The 22,903-nt window shown below is 35.6% G+C and overlaps 1 protein-coding gene across 1 annotated transcript in view; it reads right to left on the bottom strand.

The window, feature by feature from the left end:
- Positions 1 to 13,874: 13,874 nt before the first annotated feature.
- The window catches only part of LOC140139324 (dystrobrevin beta-like), a 174,065-nt gene continuing 165,036 nt past the window's right edge, over positions 13,875 to 22,903 (bottom strand). The window contains exon 23 of the mRNA XM_072161105.1: positions 13,875 to 18,316. Coding sequence (XP_072017206.1) covers positions 18,170 to 18,316 — 147 coding nt within the window. The 3' untranslated portion in view covers positions 13,875 to 18,169. The remainder of the gene's footprint in view (positions 18,317 to 22,903) is intronic.

The following is a 22,903-nucleotide window of genomic DNA, read 5'->3' as shown; positions in this document are numbered from 1 at the left end:
CTACCCAAGTTTAAGGGGCATGTCCCCATGGTCATTGGTACTACAGATAAAGTGCTCAACTAAAAAGGAGCAGAAATATATTTAAATGTAGTGAATCTTGGCATTTTTTAAACCATCATTCGATACAGCACTGTTTCGTATAGGTGTTGGCACACCTACACTCAGTCAATGAGAGCACAAGCAAAATATACCTGGCTGGGTGGGCCAAACACAGCACAAGGCTAATTAAAGTGTCTATAAAAAGTGTGACATAAAATATATATATTTTTTAGTGTTAACTGTGTACTGTAGCCTGGGTATGAGAGGCAAACCTTAGTTTAAAACACATTTGCTAGTCAGCCAAATTGGCCTAAACTGGAGCCCAAACACAATACATATAACTGAGATAGAAATTTTAAAGAAAAGGGTTGTCAAGGAAACCTACATAAATATGTTGTCTTTCACTTGACCCAAATAATTTTTTTTGACTTTTTTTTGTGATGATACAATCGCACATGGAATTTTAGAGGGATTATGATAGCAGTTCCACATAGAAAAGCTGCACTATCATAACCAATCAACATTTGTGTTTCTTGACAGAAACAGCCAATCAGAAAATGTTTTCTTCAGGACTATTGAATGAGACCAGTTTTCCACCATTCATCTGTAGATTCTGTAGCATCAACCTTGACCTAACTTCCACTTTTTAACCAATCAAAATTTGTGTTTCTTTTCTTCTTGACAGAAACAGCCAATCAGAAGATGTTTTCTTCAGGACTATTGAATGAGACCAGTTTTCAACCATTCATCTGTAGATTCTGTAGAACCAACCTTGACCTAACTTCACTTTTTAACCAATCAAAATTTGTGTTTCTTTTCTTCTTGACAGAAACAGCCAATCAGAAAATGTTTTCTTCACGACTATTGAATGAGATCAGTTTTCAACCATTCATCTGTAGAACCAACCTTGACTTAACTTCACTTTTTATATTAACCAATCAAAATTTGTGTTTCTTTTCTTCTTGACAGAAACAGCCAATCAGAAGATGTTTTCTTCACGACTATTGAATGAGAGCAGTTTTCAACCATTCATCTGTAGATTCTGTAGCATCAACCTTCACTCTTTGGACAGATTGAAATCTCATGTTGACAGACATATGATCAAATATGTGAAATATATACGGGCTATTAGTGCCAAAATGACTAAAGAGAGACCATATCAGTGTGAGTATTGCCAGAAGCGTTTTGCTACATCTGGTCATCTGACAGGCCACATGAGAACTCACACTAAAGAGAAACCCTACCAATGTGAGTATTGTCAGAAATGTTTTTCAGACAATATCGGTCTTATAAGACACACCAGAACTCACACCAAAGAGAAACCATTTCAGTGTGAATATTGTCAAAAATGCTTTCGATATTTCGGTGACCTGAAATGCCACATCAGAACTCACACCAAAGAGAAACCATACCAGTGTGAGTACTGTCAGAAATGCTTTACCCAAGCTGGGTCGCTTACAGCTCACAGAAGGATCCACACCAAAGAGAAACCCCATCAATGTCCGTATTGTCAGAAAGACTTCTCACAAAGAGGATCTATGTTAACTCACATCCGATCTCACAATAATGAGAAACCATATCAGTGCGATCTTTGTCAGAAATTTTTTACTCAACGATGGTATCTGTCTAAGCACATGAGAACACACACCCAGGAGAAACCCCACCAGTGTCAGTACTGTCAGAAATGCTTTGCACGGTCTTACACACTGACAGCTCACATTAGAACTCACACCAAAGAGAAACCCTATCTATGTGAGGTATGTAAGAAGACTTTCGCGCAGAGTGCGAACCTCAAACGGCACATGAGAACTCACACCAAAGAGAAACCCTATCCGTGTCAATTATGTGAGAAATGTTTTGCACAAAGTGACAACCTCAAACAACACATGAGAATTCACCATTAAAGACAAAGCAATGTAAGATAAATGGTTCCATACAGACCATTACCATAACGGGTGCATTGTTCAGGACTGGCTCGATTTTAGGTGTGACCTCAAACCAACTAACATCTCACACCGGGAGGGGGGGTACTCAAGCTTGATTTGGGTAGGGGTGTGTCGCTGCATATTTGAAACAGAACCCATCAATATACCAATTTTTCACAAAAAATGGACCCATTGATGTACCAAATTTTAAAATTTTCAGGCAAATGTAACACAAATTGTCTTAATTTTTACAATTTTCCTCCAAATTTTGGAGTGAGGCAAAATTGGGTTATTTTCCACATACCAAAATTGGGGTCATTGATATATCAAAAGGCTGAAAATGCTACCCAAGTTTGGGGCATGTCCCCATATGACAGCATTCAAGCTTCGACTTGCGTTTGTCGGACACACCTGTGAAAAAAGTATTTAGGGGTGAAAATAATAAAATTCTTGATTGTTTATATGTTTCAAGGGTAAAATATCATCTAGTATCAGATTTTGGCACTTAAAACTCCCTATCTTTTATAGATTTCAAGAAAAATTAAATTTTATGTCCGATTTTGGCCGAAAATAGCCGTTTTTGGGTGACAAAAATTTTGACTTGCCGATTTCCTGTGAGTGTATTAACATGAAAACTATCAAATAGTGCCTAATTTTCTATGCTAATTGTGTAACAAGGGTACAATTGTGATATTAAAAGCATTGAATGGGATCCACATATTTCTTTATTTTTGTAACAAGGGTACAAACTTGAGGGTTCGGGTGACAATTGATTTGGAAAAAAAATACAATATTCGCATCATTTTTGATTTGAAAAGGCCATATCTCCACAATGGTATGAGCTATAGGGATGCTTTAAGTGTTTGTTTGCTCAGTATTTCAATAGCTAAATGGTGTCTCTATAACAAACAAGTAAGCTAAATATACAGAAAGGAAAATAACTTGCAAAATGCTACCCCCACCCCTGAAAAATGTCACAGATTTTGCAAAAAAAATAAGTCCTTCAAAACTGGGAGGTTTGAGGCTAAACAAAAGACATGTTGCCCTTACCAATGCCTCCCTCTAGAGCAACATGGTTTTTTTTGTTTAGCCCTTAGTATCCCCATTTTGAAGGACTTATTTTTTTGCACCAATTTTTGCTCAAATTTGAAGACTTTGGACTTTTTATGTCAGATTCAGTTTCTACACTTTTAAGTTCTCACCATTCTGGCCACCAAACGTAAGTCAAAGCTTGAATGATGTCATATGGTCATTGGTACTGAGTACCCCATGGGATCTCACATCTGGTAATGGTCTGTTTACATAATCACATTGGAACGTCATTAACACATTATCATGTTTTGATGAATCCAAGTGTGTGAAAATATTGGATCCAACAGTTTACACATAAAATTGAATGCTCTCGCTATGAGTTTTAAAATATTGGACTCTTAAATTTTAATCTTAATTTTATATAAAAATTGTCAGAGCCACAGATTTTAACAAGATTGTGTGTTTTTATAAGGTCTTTTATACGTTTTTTTGTCGCCTAAGGCATTGATTTCAGCATTGTATATGGTCATTTTCACAGTAAAGGGTGTAACTTTTGATTTTTTGGGTCAAAATTTCAAACCACTTAAATATGTTTCTGTTTACTGAAATCATGCATAGAAGCAACTTAAATGCCAGTAAAATAATGTTTCAAGGCTTAAACCTTTTGATTTCTAATAAAAAATTTGACATTTCCATAATATTTTGGTTAAAATCTAAGAAAAAATTTATTTTACATAACCTCAGAAAATTATGACATGAAAGCTGGAATACATGTGAAATCCCATTCCAAAGTAAGTCAACAGATATAAGTTAAATTTTATACCATGTTTTGCTATGTTTGTAATTGCAGTTTTGAAAATTTTTAACATCAAGTGTCATTTACAATGGAAATTTCCAAACCTTAAACATATTTTTTAAGTTTTAAAGGGGCATTTCGTGATCCACAGCCTCATCCCCCACTTTTCCCAAAAAAGTTGAGATTTTTACACCACTGGATACCTCTGGCTACATAATGTTTATGTACCAAATATTTCTTGCAGATTAGTTCGTTTAGCAAAAATATCGCCAAATTTGAATTTCGTTCTGGTGCACCAGAACGAAATTACAACACATTGTCTATGGAGCAGTGTAATACACATAATCATGCATAACTCATAAACGCAAAATTGGAATCAACTGAAATTTTGGCTTTTTTCGTGGATATGTACTGAAAAATGTCATAAAAAGAGGATGCTAGGATCACGAAATCCTCCTTTAATTGGGTTCCTAAAATAATTTGAATGTCTAACTTCATGTACAAATATACTACTTGATGAAAGGAACCTCCCAGCCAAGTTTCACAGAAATTGGAGTTATTTTTTAGAATTGGCGATTCAAGCGATTTGTGTTTCGGAGGCTTCAGTTAACAACACAGGTGATCATAAAAGTAAAATATTTGGCTAACCACTACAAGTTGACATAAAAAATAGGTAAAAATATCACAATTACTAATTTTCATGCTTTGCTTCTAAGTATTGAATTTCAGTTGTGACAATATTTAAATTATTACAGCAAGTCATTTTTTTGTTTCGGAGGCTTCATGTTAACAATTGTTAAACATTGCAGAAGTAGTTTTTTGAAAACAACAGTGTTGGGATCATCTAAGCTGTTATTTTCTTGTGTATATTGAATCAATGATTCTATGCGGCAGATATTGTAGATTTATCACATGTTAATTTTTTCACCCATTTGTTAAGTATGGTGTTTTTTGCATGTGAAGCCTCCGAAACAGGCTTTTTGGATATCAGTATATTTTTCAAACATTAACCATAATGTCAATTTTTTTTTAATTTATGACATTCTGCACATATCAAGTAATAATTACAATGCAGATATCAGTATGAAACACACCAATTTAGATATGCATAGATGATAATTAATCTTATTGTTGTTTCGGAGGCTTCATTTGTTTCGGAGGCTTCAATTGTTAACGGAAAGTTTGTATTGGGTCCCATTTTCAAACGGTGATATATATCTCCACGATTTAAAAACATGTGACTTGAGGATCTACTTTGCTACATTTTGATAAATAGATTTGATGAGCTCTTTTATTTATATTTGCACAAGCTTGCTGAACAGTTTGTTTCGGAGGCTTCAAAAAGTTAACGGAAAATGGCTCTTTGAAGTCAAGATTTTATAAAAATTTTAAAAGCTTGCAAATCGACTAATTTTTGTTACCCATTTCAAGTTAAGATAACAACTGTTATGAATCAAGAAGAAGTGAAGAAATAACCAAGAATTATGAACCAAAGCTACACCCACAAAGTTTGTTAACAATTGTTAACGGAAAATGAAGCCTCGAAACGACAAATATTGAAGTCCGGTTCTCAAAAATACAGGGCTGTTCACAATTAAATCTAATGTGGCAGTGTTTACTGAACATATGACTGTACTTTCAGGATAAGAAAAATTATCCATGAACTAACTGAAGAAAACACAGGGTTTTACAAAAATGTTACTGTTTTTATAGTTTTTCAAAATGGCAATATTAAGTACATTTAAGCCTGCTAAAACTGAACGCAGTAACTCCCAAAGCTGATTATGCTACCCAAGGTAGCTGCTAACTAGATGACTTATGTGGCCAAAAATCATGGAATTCTGTGGCTTTATTAATAGAACACTACGGATTAAAATGTTAAAAATCCAAAGTTACACCCTTTACCGTGAAAATGACCATATTGTACACATCTAAAGATATGACAAATATTGGGTTTGCAGATAAACCTTTGTTATAAATTTTGTGTAGCTGCAAGTAGATCTGAGAGTGAGTTATAAAGGTGCTATTAAAATAGTATAGACCACTTGGCATGTGATGTCATTGCCCGGCAGTATGCGCGCGCATTATGGCAATTTCCATTGTTCTTTGCCCTGCAGTGTGCGTCGCTCGTAGTTTGCTAAGGGCACGTGCATTTTAAATCGCCCGCCACATTTCATATAGTACAAGAAAGCTATTGAATAGTGTAGCGGCTCGTTCAAGCATATCGACAGACGAGTCCCTCGCCTTTGTTGATATACACTGATGTCAAGTGGTCTATATTTAGATTGACATTATGAAGAGCGTAGTTTCAAAACCCCTTATATCCACTTGCCCAATTTTGAGAACACATCAAAAAATCATCAAAATAATCACTGATATAAGGTGTTTTTCAACAAAAGCAGTTTTTGGCAGGATGCTCATCCTACCCAAGCATCCCACCACAAACTGCTTTTGTTGAAAAACACCTTATTTGCCTGTTATAAGGCAAATCGAGGGTTGACAAATAGAAGGCCTTAACTCACTTTTGGCCATTTTGAGATTTTGGTACCAAAATAATCTGTAATACCCACAGATTCTTAAAATCATAAGCCGTAACTCAATTCAACTCCGGGGCACTCAAATATGACAGTGTACGCATGCGTGACCAAATTTTTTTCAAACACCCCCTAAACAAGTTTTACCCTACCAGCAAATTTAGCGCCTTAATAAGGTAATTCAATATAAAATTTACCCCCTAATGAGTTTTTGCCTGGTGAAAATGCAACAAATGTATACTTTTTGGACTCATAATTAACCAAAAATTTGAAAAGGAACCCCAAACAAGTTGTCCAGTTTCAGAAAACTACCCTTATTCTTGAAAATCAGTGTTTTTTTAGACCCTAAATGCATCACGCACGTAACTTGCCTGGTCTAAAAATAACACCCCTTTTTACTCGTTTTTTTGGTCACGCATGCGTACAGACCATTTATGTGAGTGATCCCCCCGGGATTCAACTTTCTATTGCATCTATAGTACAATAATACTTGGTCACATCTCAATGCAAAATATTATTTTTACTCATTTTTCTCAAAAAGGCACTTTTTGAGTTAAGGCCTTCTGTTTGTCAACTCGCGAAATTTTGCAGAAATGAAGTGTCATTTTGAAGCTTCATGTTTGATCTTTCCAAAAGTTTATGAAGGGCCTAATTCTGGGCTCATTTGTGCTGGGCCGTTATATTTTCTCATAATTCCAGTAAAATTTTAGGTTTGAGATACGTACATTGTATCCATCAAATGGTATGATTAAACAAAATGGATTTTGGAAATACTTCCACAGGGGAGTATAAATTTCAAATGGAATGAACATATAAGGTAGTTCCATTTAAATATCATACAAACTCTGAGAAAGACTCAATCTGAATTTTCCACAGAGGGATCGGGGCAAGTTTCAAATAGAGTTGATTAATGTGCTAATTCTATTTGAAATTCCTACTCCCCTTGAAAGATATTTCCAAAATCTTCCACAGGGGGAGTGTGGGTTTTAAGTGGAATAGCCCAATGTCAGTAGCCTCCTCTCTCATGGTGGTATGCCACTGGTACATGTGTATTCCAAATAAACATCTCAAAAAAAGTAACTAACCCCCCTATAATAATCACCATTATTTAAAAACAGGTGATTGTATTACAAATCTGTAAAATGCATTGGAAGGGGAATTTATTTCTGCACATTTTGACACCTCATTTGCAACAATTGACTAAATATTGATGTCACAGCGTACATTTAAATCAATGTAACCCAAGATTTGAAAGTTGCAGTAAATTGTATTGATTTTGTATTCAGTGTAATAAAAGGAAATCTGTGTTATGATATCCGAGTGTTTTTGTATTGTAAAAATTTGTATGCAAGTGCAACTTTCAAATCTGGACCTCACTACATAAATTGACCAGTGTTTTATTGTTGTCTGGGCTATCGCATCAAATGAGGTGTCAAAATGCGCAGAAATAAATTCTGCTTCAAATGCATTTTACAGATTTGTAATACAATAGTCCCTTTTTGAATAATGGTCATTATTTAAGGGGGGTTAGTTACTTTTTTTGAGATGTTTACATTTGACGCTTGTATTCCTGATGAATTAAGGGGGTACTATACCCCTCAATAAATTTGTGACTATTTTTGCATTTTTCTCAAAAACTAATAACACCCTTGTAACAAAAGTTATGTATATTTAAAATATAGGGGCAAGGAATCCAATTACTACACTGGAATTTCAGTGACCCAAGACAAGCGGTTTGATTCTTGTGATAGAAGATGAGGTACCGCTAAGATGTACCTCATTTCCTATCATATTTACTGAACCGCTTGTCTTGATTCACTGAAATTTCAGTGTAGTAATTGGATTCCTTGCCCCAATAATATACATAACTTTTGTTACCAGTGTGTTATTAATTTGTGAGAAAAATGCAAAAATAGTCACAAATTTACCACAGGGGTGTATTACCCCCTTAATACAAGTAGGTATTATAACATCTATTATATTTGTATGCATAATAATTTGAATGACTATCAACAGTATCCGTCTTCCAAATAAAGATGAAACATTATATATAAACCATGTGTACTGCATTCTTAGACGGTTTTCAAACGTGCCTCACAAAACACAGTAATGAGTTTAAGGGCTCGGATAGCAATGTTTGCACAGTATTTTTTCTGGGACATGAGAGCACATCAGACATATCGAATTGCATTCTGAATACAAGGAATGTCTTTTTGGGTAAGAATGTGTATCTTCAATACGAAAGGTCACAATTTTTCCTCCCAGCTACATACACTTCAGTTTACTTCGAGGACTGTTAAATTATCAAAAATATAATTTTTAATAATTCAGAATTATTTGATATCAGACAGAAAGAGATCCCTTGTATTCAGAATGCAATTCCATATGTCTGATGTGATCTCATGTCCCACAAAAAATACTGCGCAAAGTTGCTATCCGAGCCCTTAAGTTGTCCATGTGCAAACTTAGGCTTCGAGCAGGGGCCCAAAAGCAAATTCGCAGATTTAAGAAAACTGGTCATAACTTTTTTGTCATGTTAAAATGTATAGTATAAAGTTATTTGGAATGGTTAATTGGAATCCATAATCCCTTATGAAAACATGACCTTAATCTTCTACACAGGGGTATAGATATCAAATGGAGTCACCAATTCAGAAAGGGGCTATTCCAGTTGACATTCATTCATACACCCCCTATGAAAAACATGACCTTAATCCACAGAGGGAGTGTTAATTTTAAATGGGGGGGGGGGAGGGGGGTACTCCATGAGTGACACGCATACATGGCAGAGTTGGTACTCTTTGATTCTATCTCATTGAGTACACTATTTGCCTTGCATAAGAGACACTGCATGGCTGAGTCGGTTCTCTTTGGTTCTACCTCATTGGGAGGTGCACTATTTCCCCTCCATGAGCGACACACAAACATGGCGGAGTTGGTACTCTTTGGTTCTACCTCATTGGCCATCATCCCTGAGTCAGACACAATAACTATTCACAAGGTACTACATCAATACATTTGCACATGTGTAGATCGCTCACAATTTATTTCTCTTTCACAATCATACAATTTGATTTGATCATGGATTTAGTGAAACGTACATAACAAATAGGTGTAAGAGGCATCCTTAATATACATCATAACTGAGTCACTTTTAGTCTTTATTTTATTTAGTGTATAGGGGTAAATTTTCACAGGATTCATTTTTCGTGATTAATTCTGGATACTGTAAAAGTCAATATTTTCGCGAGAAGATATTTTCGCGATTTTGAAATTGATACAATAGAAACCTAAATGTTATTTTCGCGAGTTATTTGCGGGATTTTATGTCCACTCGCGAATTCGCGAAAATAAAAACCTCGCGAAAATTTCTACCTTTACAGTAGTTTAGTGGGTGTTTAATTTGCGTTTCCAAATATATTCACATTAAGCTTGTGTAATAAATATTTTAAAAATTTGCAGAAAGTGCGAAAATCAAACCCCCATGAAAATCTCCCACTATACAATCTGGTTTAACTAATCCCATGGACACCACTGCCTTTCATACAGTGCACCCGATTGGTTAATTACATGATATAACCATCTGAGTAACCAATCAAAATAGAGCTTTTAGATCTCTTAGAAATTTGAAGTTTGAGCCCTACTGACTTTTCTTATTAACATATCTCTGATTGGCTCACTACATGATAGCCTCCTTTGTAGCCAATCAAAATGGTTCTTAGAGGCTGATGGGGTTATACCATACATTCCAACAGCCTTACAGCATTTCTGATTGGCTGACTACATGATACGTTCATCTAAGTGACCAATTACATATTTAATCTCAATCCTCTTCAACCGACTATAATTCTTACCATGCTGATTGGCACAATGGACTATTACAGTTTTAATACACACACCCCCTATGGAAGACATGACCTTAATCTCCCATAGATTTCAAATGGAGTCACCCATTTGAAATTCACACTCCTTGTGTGGAAGATTAAGATCATGTCTTCCATAGGGGGTGTATGTGTTCCAACTAGAATAGCCCAATAAATCACATTAGTCTTCTTGTAACCAATCAGCAGGTAGTACTCTTAGGGTTAGGCCTCCAGCCCTACCACCATTCTTACCATGTTGCTGATTGGCCCAATAAATCATAATAGCCTTCTTGTAACCAATCAGCAAGTAGTACTCATGGGATTAAGTCTCTTCAGCCCTACCACCATTGTTACCATGTTGCTGATTGGCTCAATCAATCAGTCTTCTTGTAACCAATCAGCAGGTAGTACTCATAGGGATAATACTTCACTACTATAAATTTACTTATTTCAGAATCTGCAGAACAGAAAAGGTATACTTCCCTTATTAGCAAGGACCTTTTCATACGAGATGATTACGGGGATGTATTGTATTCACTACGATCCACAACATGCTCATCTATCAGGGCACAGTTATTTAACCCCAATATATTTGTACACTCATTGAATAAACTATGAAAATTTGGGTACAAAAACTCATACTCTGCAAATTGAGGTCAAATTGTTGCACTATGATTGTTTGATTGAGGTTATTAATCTATGCCATTGGGATGAGGCCATTGTGGTTCATAGTGATTGCATTATACTAACAAATCCCAAATAACTACAAACCAACCCTTTTGTATTATAATTAATATCTGTTCCAACTCCAGTGACGACACCTGCATATTTTCCTGGGTAGGATTAGGCCATATTTATTAGGATTAGGCATAAACACTAGCACTACAGCCCTGTTACATTGATTTTTCAAAGTAAAATGCTAATACCTACTTGAATACACCCCAAAGGTCCAGGGAAATTTTACGAGTCGTCACTGGAGTTGGAATAGATAACATGAAGGCATAGTTATTGACTCATTTGAAAGAAACCTGACTGTTTTGACATATTGTATTTTTGCAGTGCAAAACTGATTTCGCAACTGTCAGTGCCCTCGCATGGTGAATCACACGTAATACCGTTTGTGGAAATCAGGACGATATTTGAGGGTTTAGGGCAAAAAGGTCCTATCAGCAATAGCTGCCAGGTGTCATACTTTAGATAGAATGCAGAAATTATCCAAATGTCTTTAGGGCAGCTATTGCAGATATGACCTTTTGGTCATCCCTTGTTTTGAGTTGTTCTTACAAAGCACCTGATTGGTTCATTACATGATATACTCATCTAAGTAACCAATCAAAAAACAGCTTTAAGATCTCTTTGCAATCTTAAGCTTACCCCCTCCCCTTCATTCCTACTGGCAATTCTTACCACATCTCTGATTGGCTGAATATATGATATAGGGATATGTGTAACCAATCAGAATACTTCTTAGAGCTAGGCCGCTAATTTGGCCATTAGTGGCGCCCAAGAATTTTAGGGGAAAAACACATTTTATACAGTTGACATAATTCAAGTTCATCATAAGACCACATATTATTAAAAAAACAAAGTTTGTTTTACAGTGCTTTTTACATGACCTATGACCTCTACAATTATTGATTTTTATGTACATTATACATACAGCTAGTTAATTTGTAATATCTACAAAAAGAACAATTTTAAAAGTTCATATTTTTTAGTTTTGTGTCACAATATGCATTGGGCTATCCCAGTTGAAATCCATACACCCTATGGCACACATGGCCTTAATCTCCCACACAGGAAGTGTGAATTTCAAATGGAGTTACCTGATTGGACAACTCCATTTGAAATCTACACCCCCTGTGTGGGAGATTGAGGTCATGTCTTCCATAGGAGGTGTATGGATTTCAACTGGAATAGACCATTATGGAATGGGGGTTATATCTACAAAAGAGAAGACATCCAGCCCTTCCCATAAACCATTGCACTACAGTAAGCATGCACCATGTGGTGCTGGGTAAATAGACTGAGGGTCAGACTGGGCATCATAAGCCTAATTCATGCTGGGAAGGGTGTGACTTCTCTTCTCTACAAGGAAATTATGAATAATTCTAATTTCTGATAATAAACCAAACTGAGCAAAAAAATATGAGTTGTTTCAATTTTTATATAATGGGCTATTCTATATAAAATCCACACTATCCTAGATGTTAGAAATATCTTCCACAGGGGGAGTATGAAGTTCATATGTAATTACCACATTACGCAGCTCCATTTGACTTTCATACACCCTAAACCCAGAGGTAGAGTAAGTGTCAAATCGAGTTGGCTAATATGCTAATTCCATTCCCTATGAGACATGTTTCTCTGAAAAATCTGTGACCAATTGAAAAATCCGATATCCGGATATTTCACGCAATCACAGATTTTTGTCTCCTAGTGATTTGAAATTCATATTCCTCATAAAAGATTTTACAAGGGGAGTATAGCCTTTAAATGGATTAGCCCAATACTACGTTGCTATGACTACATAATGGATGGAAAAGAAACATACAAAATATGAGCTGAATTAAGAAATTCAATTTCTATTAATACCATTTTATCAAAATGTATTTTTTATAAATTATAGTGCATCACATTAACTACAATATTATATTTTTGACATTATAAAACATCGTAAGCTACCATAAACGTTCGCCTAATGTGCCCTCCCATAAAAATCCCGTAAATAAGGGCATATACCATTAATTCTTGTAGGGAATTTTAAAGGAGGGTGCTCTCTATTTGTACATGAAATTTACGCCCAGGTGCGCCATTAGGCGAACGTTTACGGTATTCCAGTTGAAATCCATACACCCCTATGGAAGACATGACCTTAATCTACCTTCTACACAGTCATGTCTTCCATAGGGGGTGTATGGATGTCAACTAGAACAGCCCGATAGTGAAAAGAACAAACCAAATTAAAGAAGCCCTATCTGAGTGATTCAATGCGTATTTTACTTTCTTCTTGTTTTGAAAAAAGATGAAGAGGGTTAGTTTTTCAAAAAACAAAAATTGGTCTGCTTTGCAGGGCTTCGTTGGTATTTAAGGTTGGTCTGAACCCTGCAATTATGAAAACTTTCGGGCCCCATAACTGCTAAATTATTAGTCTAAACAATATAAAAGTATACATTTTTAGAATGGAAATGACTTGCTGAATTCATCTGTGAGGTCCAATTTGGGCCAAAATGCTCATTTTGGAGAAAATCCCAAAAACAGTTTTTTGGCCCAAATTTTTTGCAACGTAACAAAAAAAATTGTTTGGCCAAAAATTGTTTTTATTAATTTTTAAAAACTAGATAAAAATATCTAGAGACTGTTTTTCATTTTTTTGAATTTTGACCAACTTCACCAAAAATATTTGAAATTTGAGCGAAAAATTTTGCATTTTTTGACCATTTTTGGTGCAAATTTCTCAAAGTTGGTCAAAATTCAAAAAAATAAAAAAACGGTCCCTAGATATTTTTATCTAGTTTTTAAAAATTAATAAAAAAATTTTTTGGCCAAACAATATATTTGTTACGTTGCACGAAGAAATTTGGGCCAAAAAACCCGTTTTTTTTTGGATTTCTCCAAAAATGAGCATTTTGGCCCAAATTGGACCTTACAGATGAATTCAGCAAGTCATTTCCAGTCTAAAATGTATACTTTTATATTCTTTAGACTAATAATTTAGCAGTTATGAAGCCCGAAAGTTTCCATAATTCCAGGGTTAAGACCACCCTTAAGTTTGTTCCCTGGAACTGAAAAACACAAATTGCATATACCCTGATGAGACTTGTAAAATAACGAACATGTTTAATGCAGTCAAATGTAATAAGGGAACAAACCAAATGTTCAATGATGTCCTATAAACAAAAGTGCTTTATTCTTTAGGAGGCACTCCTTCCTCCCTGAAACATAGGACTGTTGTCGACACAGCTGTTGTCGACAACATTGTAGACAAATCAATTTTCCTGATTGTCGACAAGCATGGGGCTATTGTCGACAAAAAACTAGCCACTAAAATATTAGAGATAAACTTAAGATGCTTAATATCGTCATTATTTACCATAAAATAACTGCATCAGTCTGCTATTTCATTTGTATATAAATAAACAAAGCACAATGTGGTCTCTGAACTTAATATTTTGACTTTACTGAAGTCTTGCTTTGTCGACAACTTGTTGACATCGGATCTTGAGATTTCAGGATTGTCGACAATGAAAATTCTACTCGACCACAGCCCTACTGAAACATAAGAGTGAAGTGTCAACTTTGACTGGGGATTTTAACTATTTTTTAAAACTATGTTTTACCAAACTTAATCAGACTTTTTGACTACCTCACCCAACGAAAAAGAACTTTCATTGAACTTTTGACTTGTTCCCAAGTTACTAAAATGCTATAATCATCGGAGTAACCAATCACAATAGAGCATTTAAATCTCTCAGCACTTTTCAGCTAAACCCCCTTTCTTACCATATATCTGATTGGCCCAATACATGATAGAGTCCTCTTTGTAACCAATTAAAATAGTTCTTAGAGGCCATATGCATACAATTCATAATTAATCATATAAAACAAATCATAAAATGAAGGTACATAATGATTATTTATCACTAACAATGCTGTTTTTTCTAACATGATTGTATATAGCACACGGTACAATTTTACACACATTTTATGTTTATTCACTTTTTGTCCAAATTATCGCCTCAAAAAGCACAAAATGACAAAGTTGCAATGTCCTTACTTGTCTCAATATTTTGGTGTATAATCAGCACCACTACCACCGGCAACCTTGTAATCATATGTTCTGTTGCCATATTAATTTAATCCATTCACAATCTAAATTTAGGTGTTTTTGTTTGTTTGATTGTTTGTTTAATCTTTAGGATTGTGGAAGGAACCAGTTGGTTCCTTAATCTCAGTACCTTAACCACTGAGGAAGGAACCAGTTGGTTCCTAAATTATATGGAAAAATAACTGCATTTTACTTGAGATGATAGCTATGTTGAGGATGGACTTATTGTACAAATTGAAAACAGAATGCTGTCAAGTAAATAATGAATGAATGCTTTTATAGAACAAAGAACACACAAAATGAAGATGAAACCATATGCCATAGAATTCCATCTACAACCATTATGCATCTATTGTAAGACCATTCTATTGTAATTTTTTCCTATAGAATACCATCTTCAATGAAGGTTGTATTTTTTGATGAAAGAGACAAAAGACAGACAACCTCCACAGTAACACTATAGAGGTTGTGCATATGACGAATTATAACGTAAATATGGTGGACTACTCAAATGTATTCAACAAAAGCATCCGAATCAACTGCGACAGTTCGTCTCACACACATAACAAATGCACTACGATCAAATAGGTCGATGACAACATTTGATTGAATGGACTGCACTGGGCCATGATTACAGTGAAGGACAACGGTTCAAATCCTTTGTTTGGAGCCAATCGATAAAAGCATGCAAGGCTTCTATATTACTGATACAGGTGGCTGTACAAACAAGTACTATTGTAAGACCATTCTACTGTAATTTTCTTTGTGGAGGGTATCTGCCTTTCATCTCTTTCGTCAAAAAAAAAACGAACAAAAAACTCATTTAGAGGCATTATGCTTGCAGATGTAATTCTTTAGTAATTTCCAGTGACCATTTGGTATTACCACTCCTAACCCATGCCATGTTCCTGTATTTATATCATAGTTAGTTAAAGATTTTGAAATGTGCTTTTCCATTTAAAATTGACACTACCCCTGTGGAAGATGTCAGAAATATCTTCCACAGGGGGAGTATGAATTACAAATGGAAAGTACACAATAGGCAGCTCCACTTGAATTCCATACACCCTCTGAGAAAAATTCAACCTGAAGGTCTATAGTTAGTGGAGTAATATGATATAAAATCTGTCTTCAATAAGAACATTAGACATTCATAAAATAGTCACATTTACAACACAGGAATGGTAGGTAGAACATGGAAACAGTGTGACAATGGAAATGTTCACAATTGCTTGCAGTGTAGAATGGCGCTTGATTGTCCTTTTAGCGCATACAGAGTGTAAACACAGATTTGGGTCCTGATTGGTCGATTCGTTTGTCCCACAAATGGACTATTCCAGTTGAAATCCATACACCCCCCTATGGAAGACATGGCATTAATCTTCCCCACACTAAAATAAAGGAGTGTAGATTTTAAATTAAGTCATTCATGTAATCCCATTTAAAATTCACACTCCGTGTTGAAGATTAAGGTCATGTCTTCCATAGGGGAGGGGATGTATGGATTTCAACTGAAATAGCCAAGAAGCATGCCTTCCCATCATGCCTCATAATCCAGTGTTTCTATAAACTAGCGCATACACATGTAAATTGATGCTTAATAAATGAGATTTTTGATAACAGTTGCAATAATGATAATAATCAATTTGGGAATTTAAAGTCCATACCAGTATATGCCATCCTTGAGGCAGCAAGTAAAAATCAAATTCTGAGATTTTCTCAATAACTCCTTAATTTTGCAGGAATCTGTTTTGTTAGATGCATTCCTTGCATCATTTCCCAAGCTTATACCTGACCATTATACAACATTCATTGATTTTATTATGTGCCATGAACTATCACCCAATTTAGCGAAATATAGCAAGGTTCCAGCAAAATTTCACCTGTTGCATCATGGGAAGGCCATGAATTCCAGTCATTACAAAAACTGGGATTTATATTTATAACAAGGCTATTCCATTTACAATCCATACACCCCCTATGTAAAACATGAACTTAATCTCTCACACTGGGGTGTAGAGTTCAAATGGAAGCACCCATACACCCCTATGGAAGACATGATCTAAGTCTCCCTCACAGGGGTGTAGATTTCAAATGGAATCACCCATTCAGGTAATCCCAAAGATAAATGTCTTCCATATGGGGTGTATGGATTTCAACTGGGATAACCCAATATGACTTTGAAGCATTTATATTACACATAATTAATTCATATCTTCATATACAAAAAATAGAAACTGTTGAATGCTGAATAGACCCTGTGTGCAGGTGTGAAAGCCAAATTCAATTGTGAACAACTAATTGGGATTGCAGTGTCAACATGACAAAGAAATTAGACTTATAATTGAAGACAGAGATATAAAGACTAGTTTGTGTCTGAAGTCACTGTCAATCAAATTCCCTACGATCCTTGATTGTTAACAGCGCTTAAAAGGAAGGTAGATTCATCTGGTGCCAATCGGAGAAAAGGAATAGCAGAAAATGGCATAAAATTATGTACTTTTACAAGGCAAAAAGCAGCTTTTCTAGGCATTGTTAACATGGTGCCTTCTGGAAAGTTTGCTACAATAAAGACTTTTGATATGGTTTGTTTGTTTGAAGGTGCACAATTAACACGGCATCCAGTTTTTCCACCACGTTCAGCAACTCATCATCATGACACACTTGTAAACAAACCATGCTCGAGTTTGATTGACAGATGATGTCAGACACAAACTAGTTTTTTTTAATTCTGTCTTCAATAATATTATTTTTAAAGGAGTCAGGACTTAGAAATGTATGTAATGCCAATTCCAATTGGACACCTCAAAAAGACTTCCCATTGCAACAGTCTAAGGTGTTAAACTTGATTAAAACATCTTGATTATATCTGAAAGCAGTTAGAGTTGTATATGTTTCAACATGTTTTGTTACAAAAGTTGGAATTCAGTGCAAATTACATTGCAGGCTTGTTGATGAATCACTGAAAATCTTGTCATGGGCAAAATAGACTCCACTGAAACATTATATAAGATTGTAGAAATAACCAAAGTTTGATTATTTTATGAAATTTTTTACGAAAATGAAATTCACATATTGAGTTTTGACTTTCAACTGAAATATACAGGATATAATTTAAAATACAGTGCAGCGCCACCGCAGGATTGCGTTCATCATTGTGTTATCCAGTGACGCATATTTTCCTCCCAGTGGGGGTTGGTCGGCTCATCTTCGTCCGTTCCCCTCATAGCGTACGCCTCATCGTCAGTGGTATTGCGACCATGGTTGTTAGTCTCTTCATCAGTCCTCTGATACAGCGCCTGTGTTTCCAGTAAATGGAAAAGCTTGCTATAGATAGTATAGGAACCAGGGGGAAGGTAGTGTAGAAAGAAGGTACGTGGAAGAGACATATATGGATATTGACAAAAAATATACAACAAAACATAAAGAGAAAGACAAAAAGATGGATAGAGAGAATGAAATGAGCAAGAGAGATATTAAGAAAAGAGAAAAAGAAGACACAAAACCAAAGAGAATGAACAAAGACATACAAGACATAAAGAGACACATTTTGTGCAGAAGATAGGAGATGTAGAGCAGCATGAGAGAAAGGGAGGACAGAAGGACACATGGATAGAGATGCAGATTGTGTAAGAGATACAGCAAAGACAAAGTATGTTTAAGAGATGCAGTGAAATAGACACAAATATACACAGACAGTCACAGGTTGTGTAAGAGACACAAACATAGTGTAGAGACAGAGCATGTGTAAGAGATGCAGTGAAAAAGAGGGAGAGATACAGGGAGACGAAAGGCGGAGATTGTGTAAACAGACATAGTATAGAGACAAAGTACATGTATGTGTAAGAGATTCAGACAGAAAGAGACAGACAGACAAAGATAGACAGAGGCAGAGATTGTGCAAGAGACACATACATAGTGTAGAGACAGAGTATGTGTAAGAGATGCATAGCCATGCAAACAATGCATCCATCACAACAGAAAAAGTGAGAAAAGAATAGATAAGAAAAATAGCAAGATAACAGCAAAGAATAATTAAGGATGATAGTATATAGGATCAAACAGTGCAGAGTGCGCCAGCAATTTGTGGCATCAAAATATATACATCAGCAAGCGTAAGCAAACTCAATAATTCAGAACAAAGTGCATTGTGGGTAATGTCAAATAAATGATCCAATCTCTCACATATCTCCTATGTGTCATTGGCCCCTGAACATGTTTAAAGCAAAACTTCCTATGTAACCTATTGGCCGTTTTGTTTTTACCATGTTCAGGGGCCACAAGCACATAGGGATTTTTTCCTGCCCAACGATAATATGAATTCTTAGGGGATTCCCGTGATTTACTTTTCATTTGCAACAAAATCAGACTCAACCAATGCTGTACTTGCTATTCACATGATGACGACATCAAGACCAGAAAATGAACATAGCATTTTTAATCAAGTTCAAAGTTCACCCTATTAAAATACTAAGTTTATCCCCTTTCTTAGTCCCAGCACATTTGTTTCTGAATTATCAAAGTGGTATATTAATAGAACTGTCATTTTCTTGAAGATACACAGACAGAAGCTCAAATGTATGCATTACTAGCAGCAGAGCATTATCAAACAAAGATTTTATTAAGGGGGTACTACACCCCTGCCTAATTTTGTGCCTATTTTTGCATTTTTCTCAAAAATTATAGAGCATTGATGATAAGTAAGATATGTTTATTATAGGGGCAAGGACTACAACTACTGCACTGGAAATTTTATTTCAGCACAGACAACAGTTGTGGAGTTACAGTCAAAAATGAGGGAAAACCAATATTTGATCAATAAACCAATAACTACAGGGTGTCCCAGAATGATTTGTACCGTGTTTGCAAAAATAACTAAAAATAGAAGACGGGCAGTGTATCTATTTTTGATACCAGCATTATAATGTTGGACATGTCTCCTACTTATTCTGTTAATTTCAGCACGCTACCTTTATTTGTTTTGGCGTGGCATGCAATAATGTAAAATCGATGAAAAACGACTTGCATACCTTTGAAAAAATGGCACGATACGATTAAATGAAGAACGTGGAATGTTTGCACAGCATTTCAACGACAACTACTGTTGGGGTTGCGCCTTAAAGCTTGCCGGACAGCTGCAATGTTCGCTCTAGTTCTTACAGTCTTACGAGCACCTGAAGCTTCACTCTCCCGATTCCTGACAGTTCCGTGCTCGTCAAACTTCTTTACGTTATACACTATCGTCTAATGAATCTTCTTTGCGTCTCAACATAGCTGCCGGTTTGCCAGTAAGTTTTTGAAAGATATCCACGCTGCTGTACAGTAAATTGAGGAGCCGTCTTTTCTGTACCACAACCAGTTCGATCTCTGCAAGCATGACATGGACCTCACACCACAATAACTATATTTAAAACTACCGCCAAAGAGAGAATGGGATTAGGCCACAAAATCTTAATTCCATATAATGATTGCTTCGTAACGTCATAAATAATAGATAGATATCGGCTATTTAGTGGAAATATGAATGGGGCACAACTAAAATACCTGCATAACTTTTTCCAAATAACATTGTGCTGAACGGTTAGTAATGTTACAGATTTTCAAAATAGGTTGCGTTGTCAAAACTTAGAATTCACCATTTTTACGCATTCGTCTATAACTTCTACTAGAAACGTCCAATTTTTAAAATCTAAAAAATCTGTGAAAGCTAAATATATGTAGAACTTAAAATGCAAAACAATATGACCATTCAACATGCCCTTCATACCTAAAAAATTCCATCTTTCCCGGTATATATCATTCTGGGACACCCTGTACTTGCCTTGAGTTCCTGAATTTTCAGTGTAGTAGTTGTAGTCCTTGCCCCTATAATATACATATCTTACTTGTCAGCAATGCGCTTTACTTTTTGAGAAAAATGCAAAAATAGGCACAAAATTGGCCAGGGGTGTAGTACCCCTTAAAGATTCTAAATTTAGAACATTCTAGCAGTCAAAGTCAATCAATAGAGTATCAGACTCTGGTACATTGATGTATGGCAATGTGAGTTACCCATACAAAAATGAGCTAATTCTGGTTGCGATGGTTATTTCTAAATGTAGGTTGATCAAGGTTCTGCACCTATATAGAGCTGCATCCGTAAATGATGCTAAAAGGTTCAAGATTGTGTCCCTTGAGCCATACTGATCATCAATGTTCTGCAAAGTGTGCGGAGACCAGTACTGTGGGTTTGTTGTAGCATTCTATACAACTTTTTCTCTTTAGATACTTTTAGATGGGCAAGAGTTATTCCAGTGGTGTAATGGGTCAATAAAATGGTTCTCTGCTATACTATAATTTGGTTCACCTCAAGTTTGGTAGTGACGTCACTGCTCTTTCGCGGTTGTGCCCCAAGCGTGCTGACAAGCCACCCCTGTGTGCGTGCGTGTACACTCAGGACGTTTTAACTTTACGCACGCGAATCAATACTGCGGCGAGCGAAATAAGCACCTACGTCACTACCGAACTTGAGATGAACCAAATTATAATGCCTCCATAAGATTTGAGACTCCCTCTCATAAGCAAAGAAAATGACATTCTTTTAACATTGTTGTGATCATTGCATACTGATAAATCCCATGAGAACTACCTGTCTATTGGTCAAAAATAAGTTTTCATTATCGATTGGACCAATCAGCAACATTGTTAGAATAATTTCACCATGCAAAAAAATTGGGGTGAATTATTTGCATAGCTCCATTCTGATTGGTGATTAAAGTGAAGATATCATGTAAATCAGAGGCAATGTTAGATCGGCAGGTAGTGCTCTGGGGTTAACTATAGAGGGAGACCTTATCAACTTGTTTGCAGTTAATTTGGATTTTGCAGAAAACACCTTTGAAATTGAACAACCAGTTCCAAAGATACGAGCAATTAAAGAGTTTCCAAAATAAGAGGAAACAAAAGGAAATATTGCCTTTGTATGGCTATATCTCAAAATCAATATTTCTGAGTTCGGACTGAGTTTGCTTGATCGCATCACATATTTGTCCTAATTTTGACCTATTTCAGTGTTAAAATTACAAATTTTCATGGGATTGCAGTACATTTGTCCTGTCAAAGTCATTTTAATAGCAGGGCAGAGGGACAATTTGAAAACTTTGCCCCCTTGGTTCATTGGCCTGGTACGCCCCTGCTTGACAGGTTATGTAGAGACAGCTCATATGCAATCTGGCATTTATCAGCATGCAGAATTCACAGCAATATAAGTACAAATAACATTGCATTATCAAAGTTGGCAGTGCTAGCAAAGCATAAAGCAAAGATTGCAATAAGAAATACACAAGTAAAAACTGCAAAATGGACTACTCCATGTGAAATCTATACACCCCTATAAAAGATGACCTTAATCTACCACACAGAGGTGTAGATTTCAAATGGAGTCACCCATTCAGGGAACTCAATTTGAAATTCACACTCCCGTGTGGATGATTAATGTCATGTCCTCCATAGGGGTGTATGGATTTCAACTGGAATATCCCAATACATGTAAATGCAAGCTATATTTAATATCTAGCAGCTTTGTAAAAAAAAAGGTTAAAAAAAGAAGAAGTATATTTCATTTTGTCTATGGAATTGCCCTTTGATTTTTTACTGTTCTTGTTCTGGTGATTTTAGAATTTGAGAAGGTAGTACTTTTAAATAATTCCTCAAGTACATTTAAAGAATGGAAATCATTCCTCTCCCTACTTTTTAATTGGTTAAAAATAATGTTATGCTGAAATCTAAATGAAACTACAATATTTATGATTTGTTATAAATGTAATGTGAATTGTGTTACCATATCATACTAGGCGGTTGCTACTATTGAGTTATTCCAGTTGAAATCCATACACCCCCTGTAGAAG

Source organism: Amphiura filiformis, chromosome 18 (assembly GCF_039555335.1).
Source record: "Amphiura filiformis chromosome 18, Afil_fr2py, whole genome shotgun sequence".
Classification (NCBI taxonomy): Eukaryota; Metazoa; Echinodermata; class Ophiuroidea; order Amphilepidida; family Amphiuridae; genus Amphiura; species Amphiura filiformis.
This window is presented reverse-complemented; position numbering and strand designations above follow the sequence as displayed.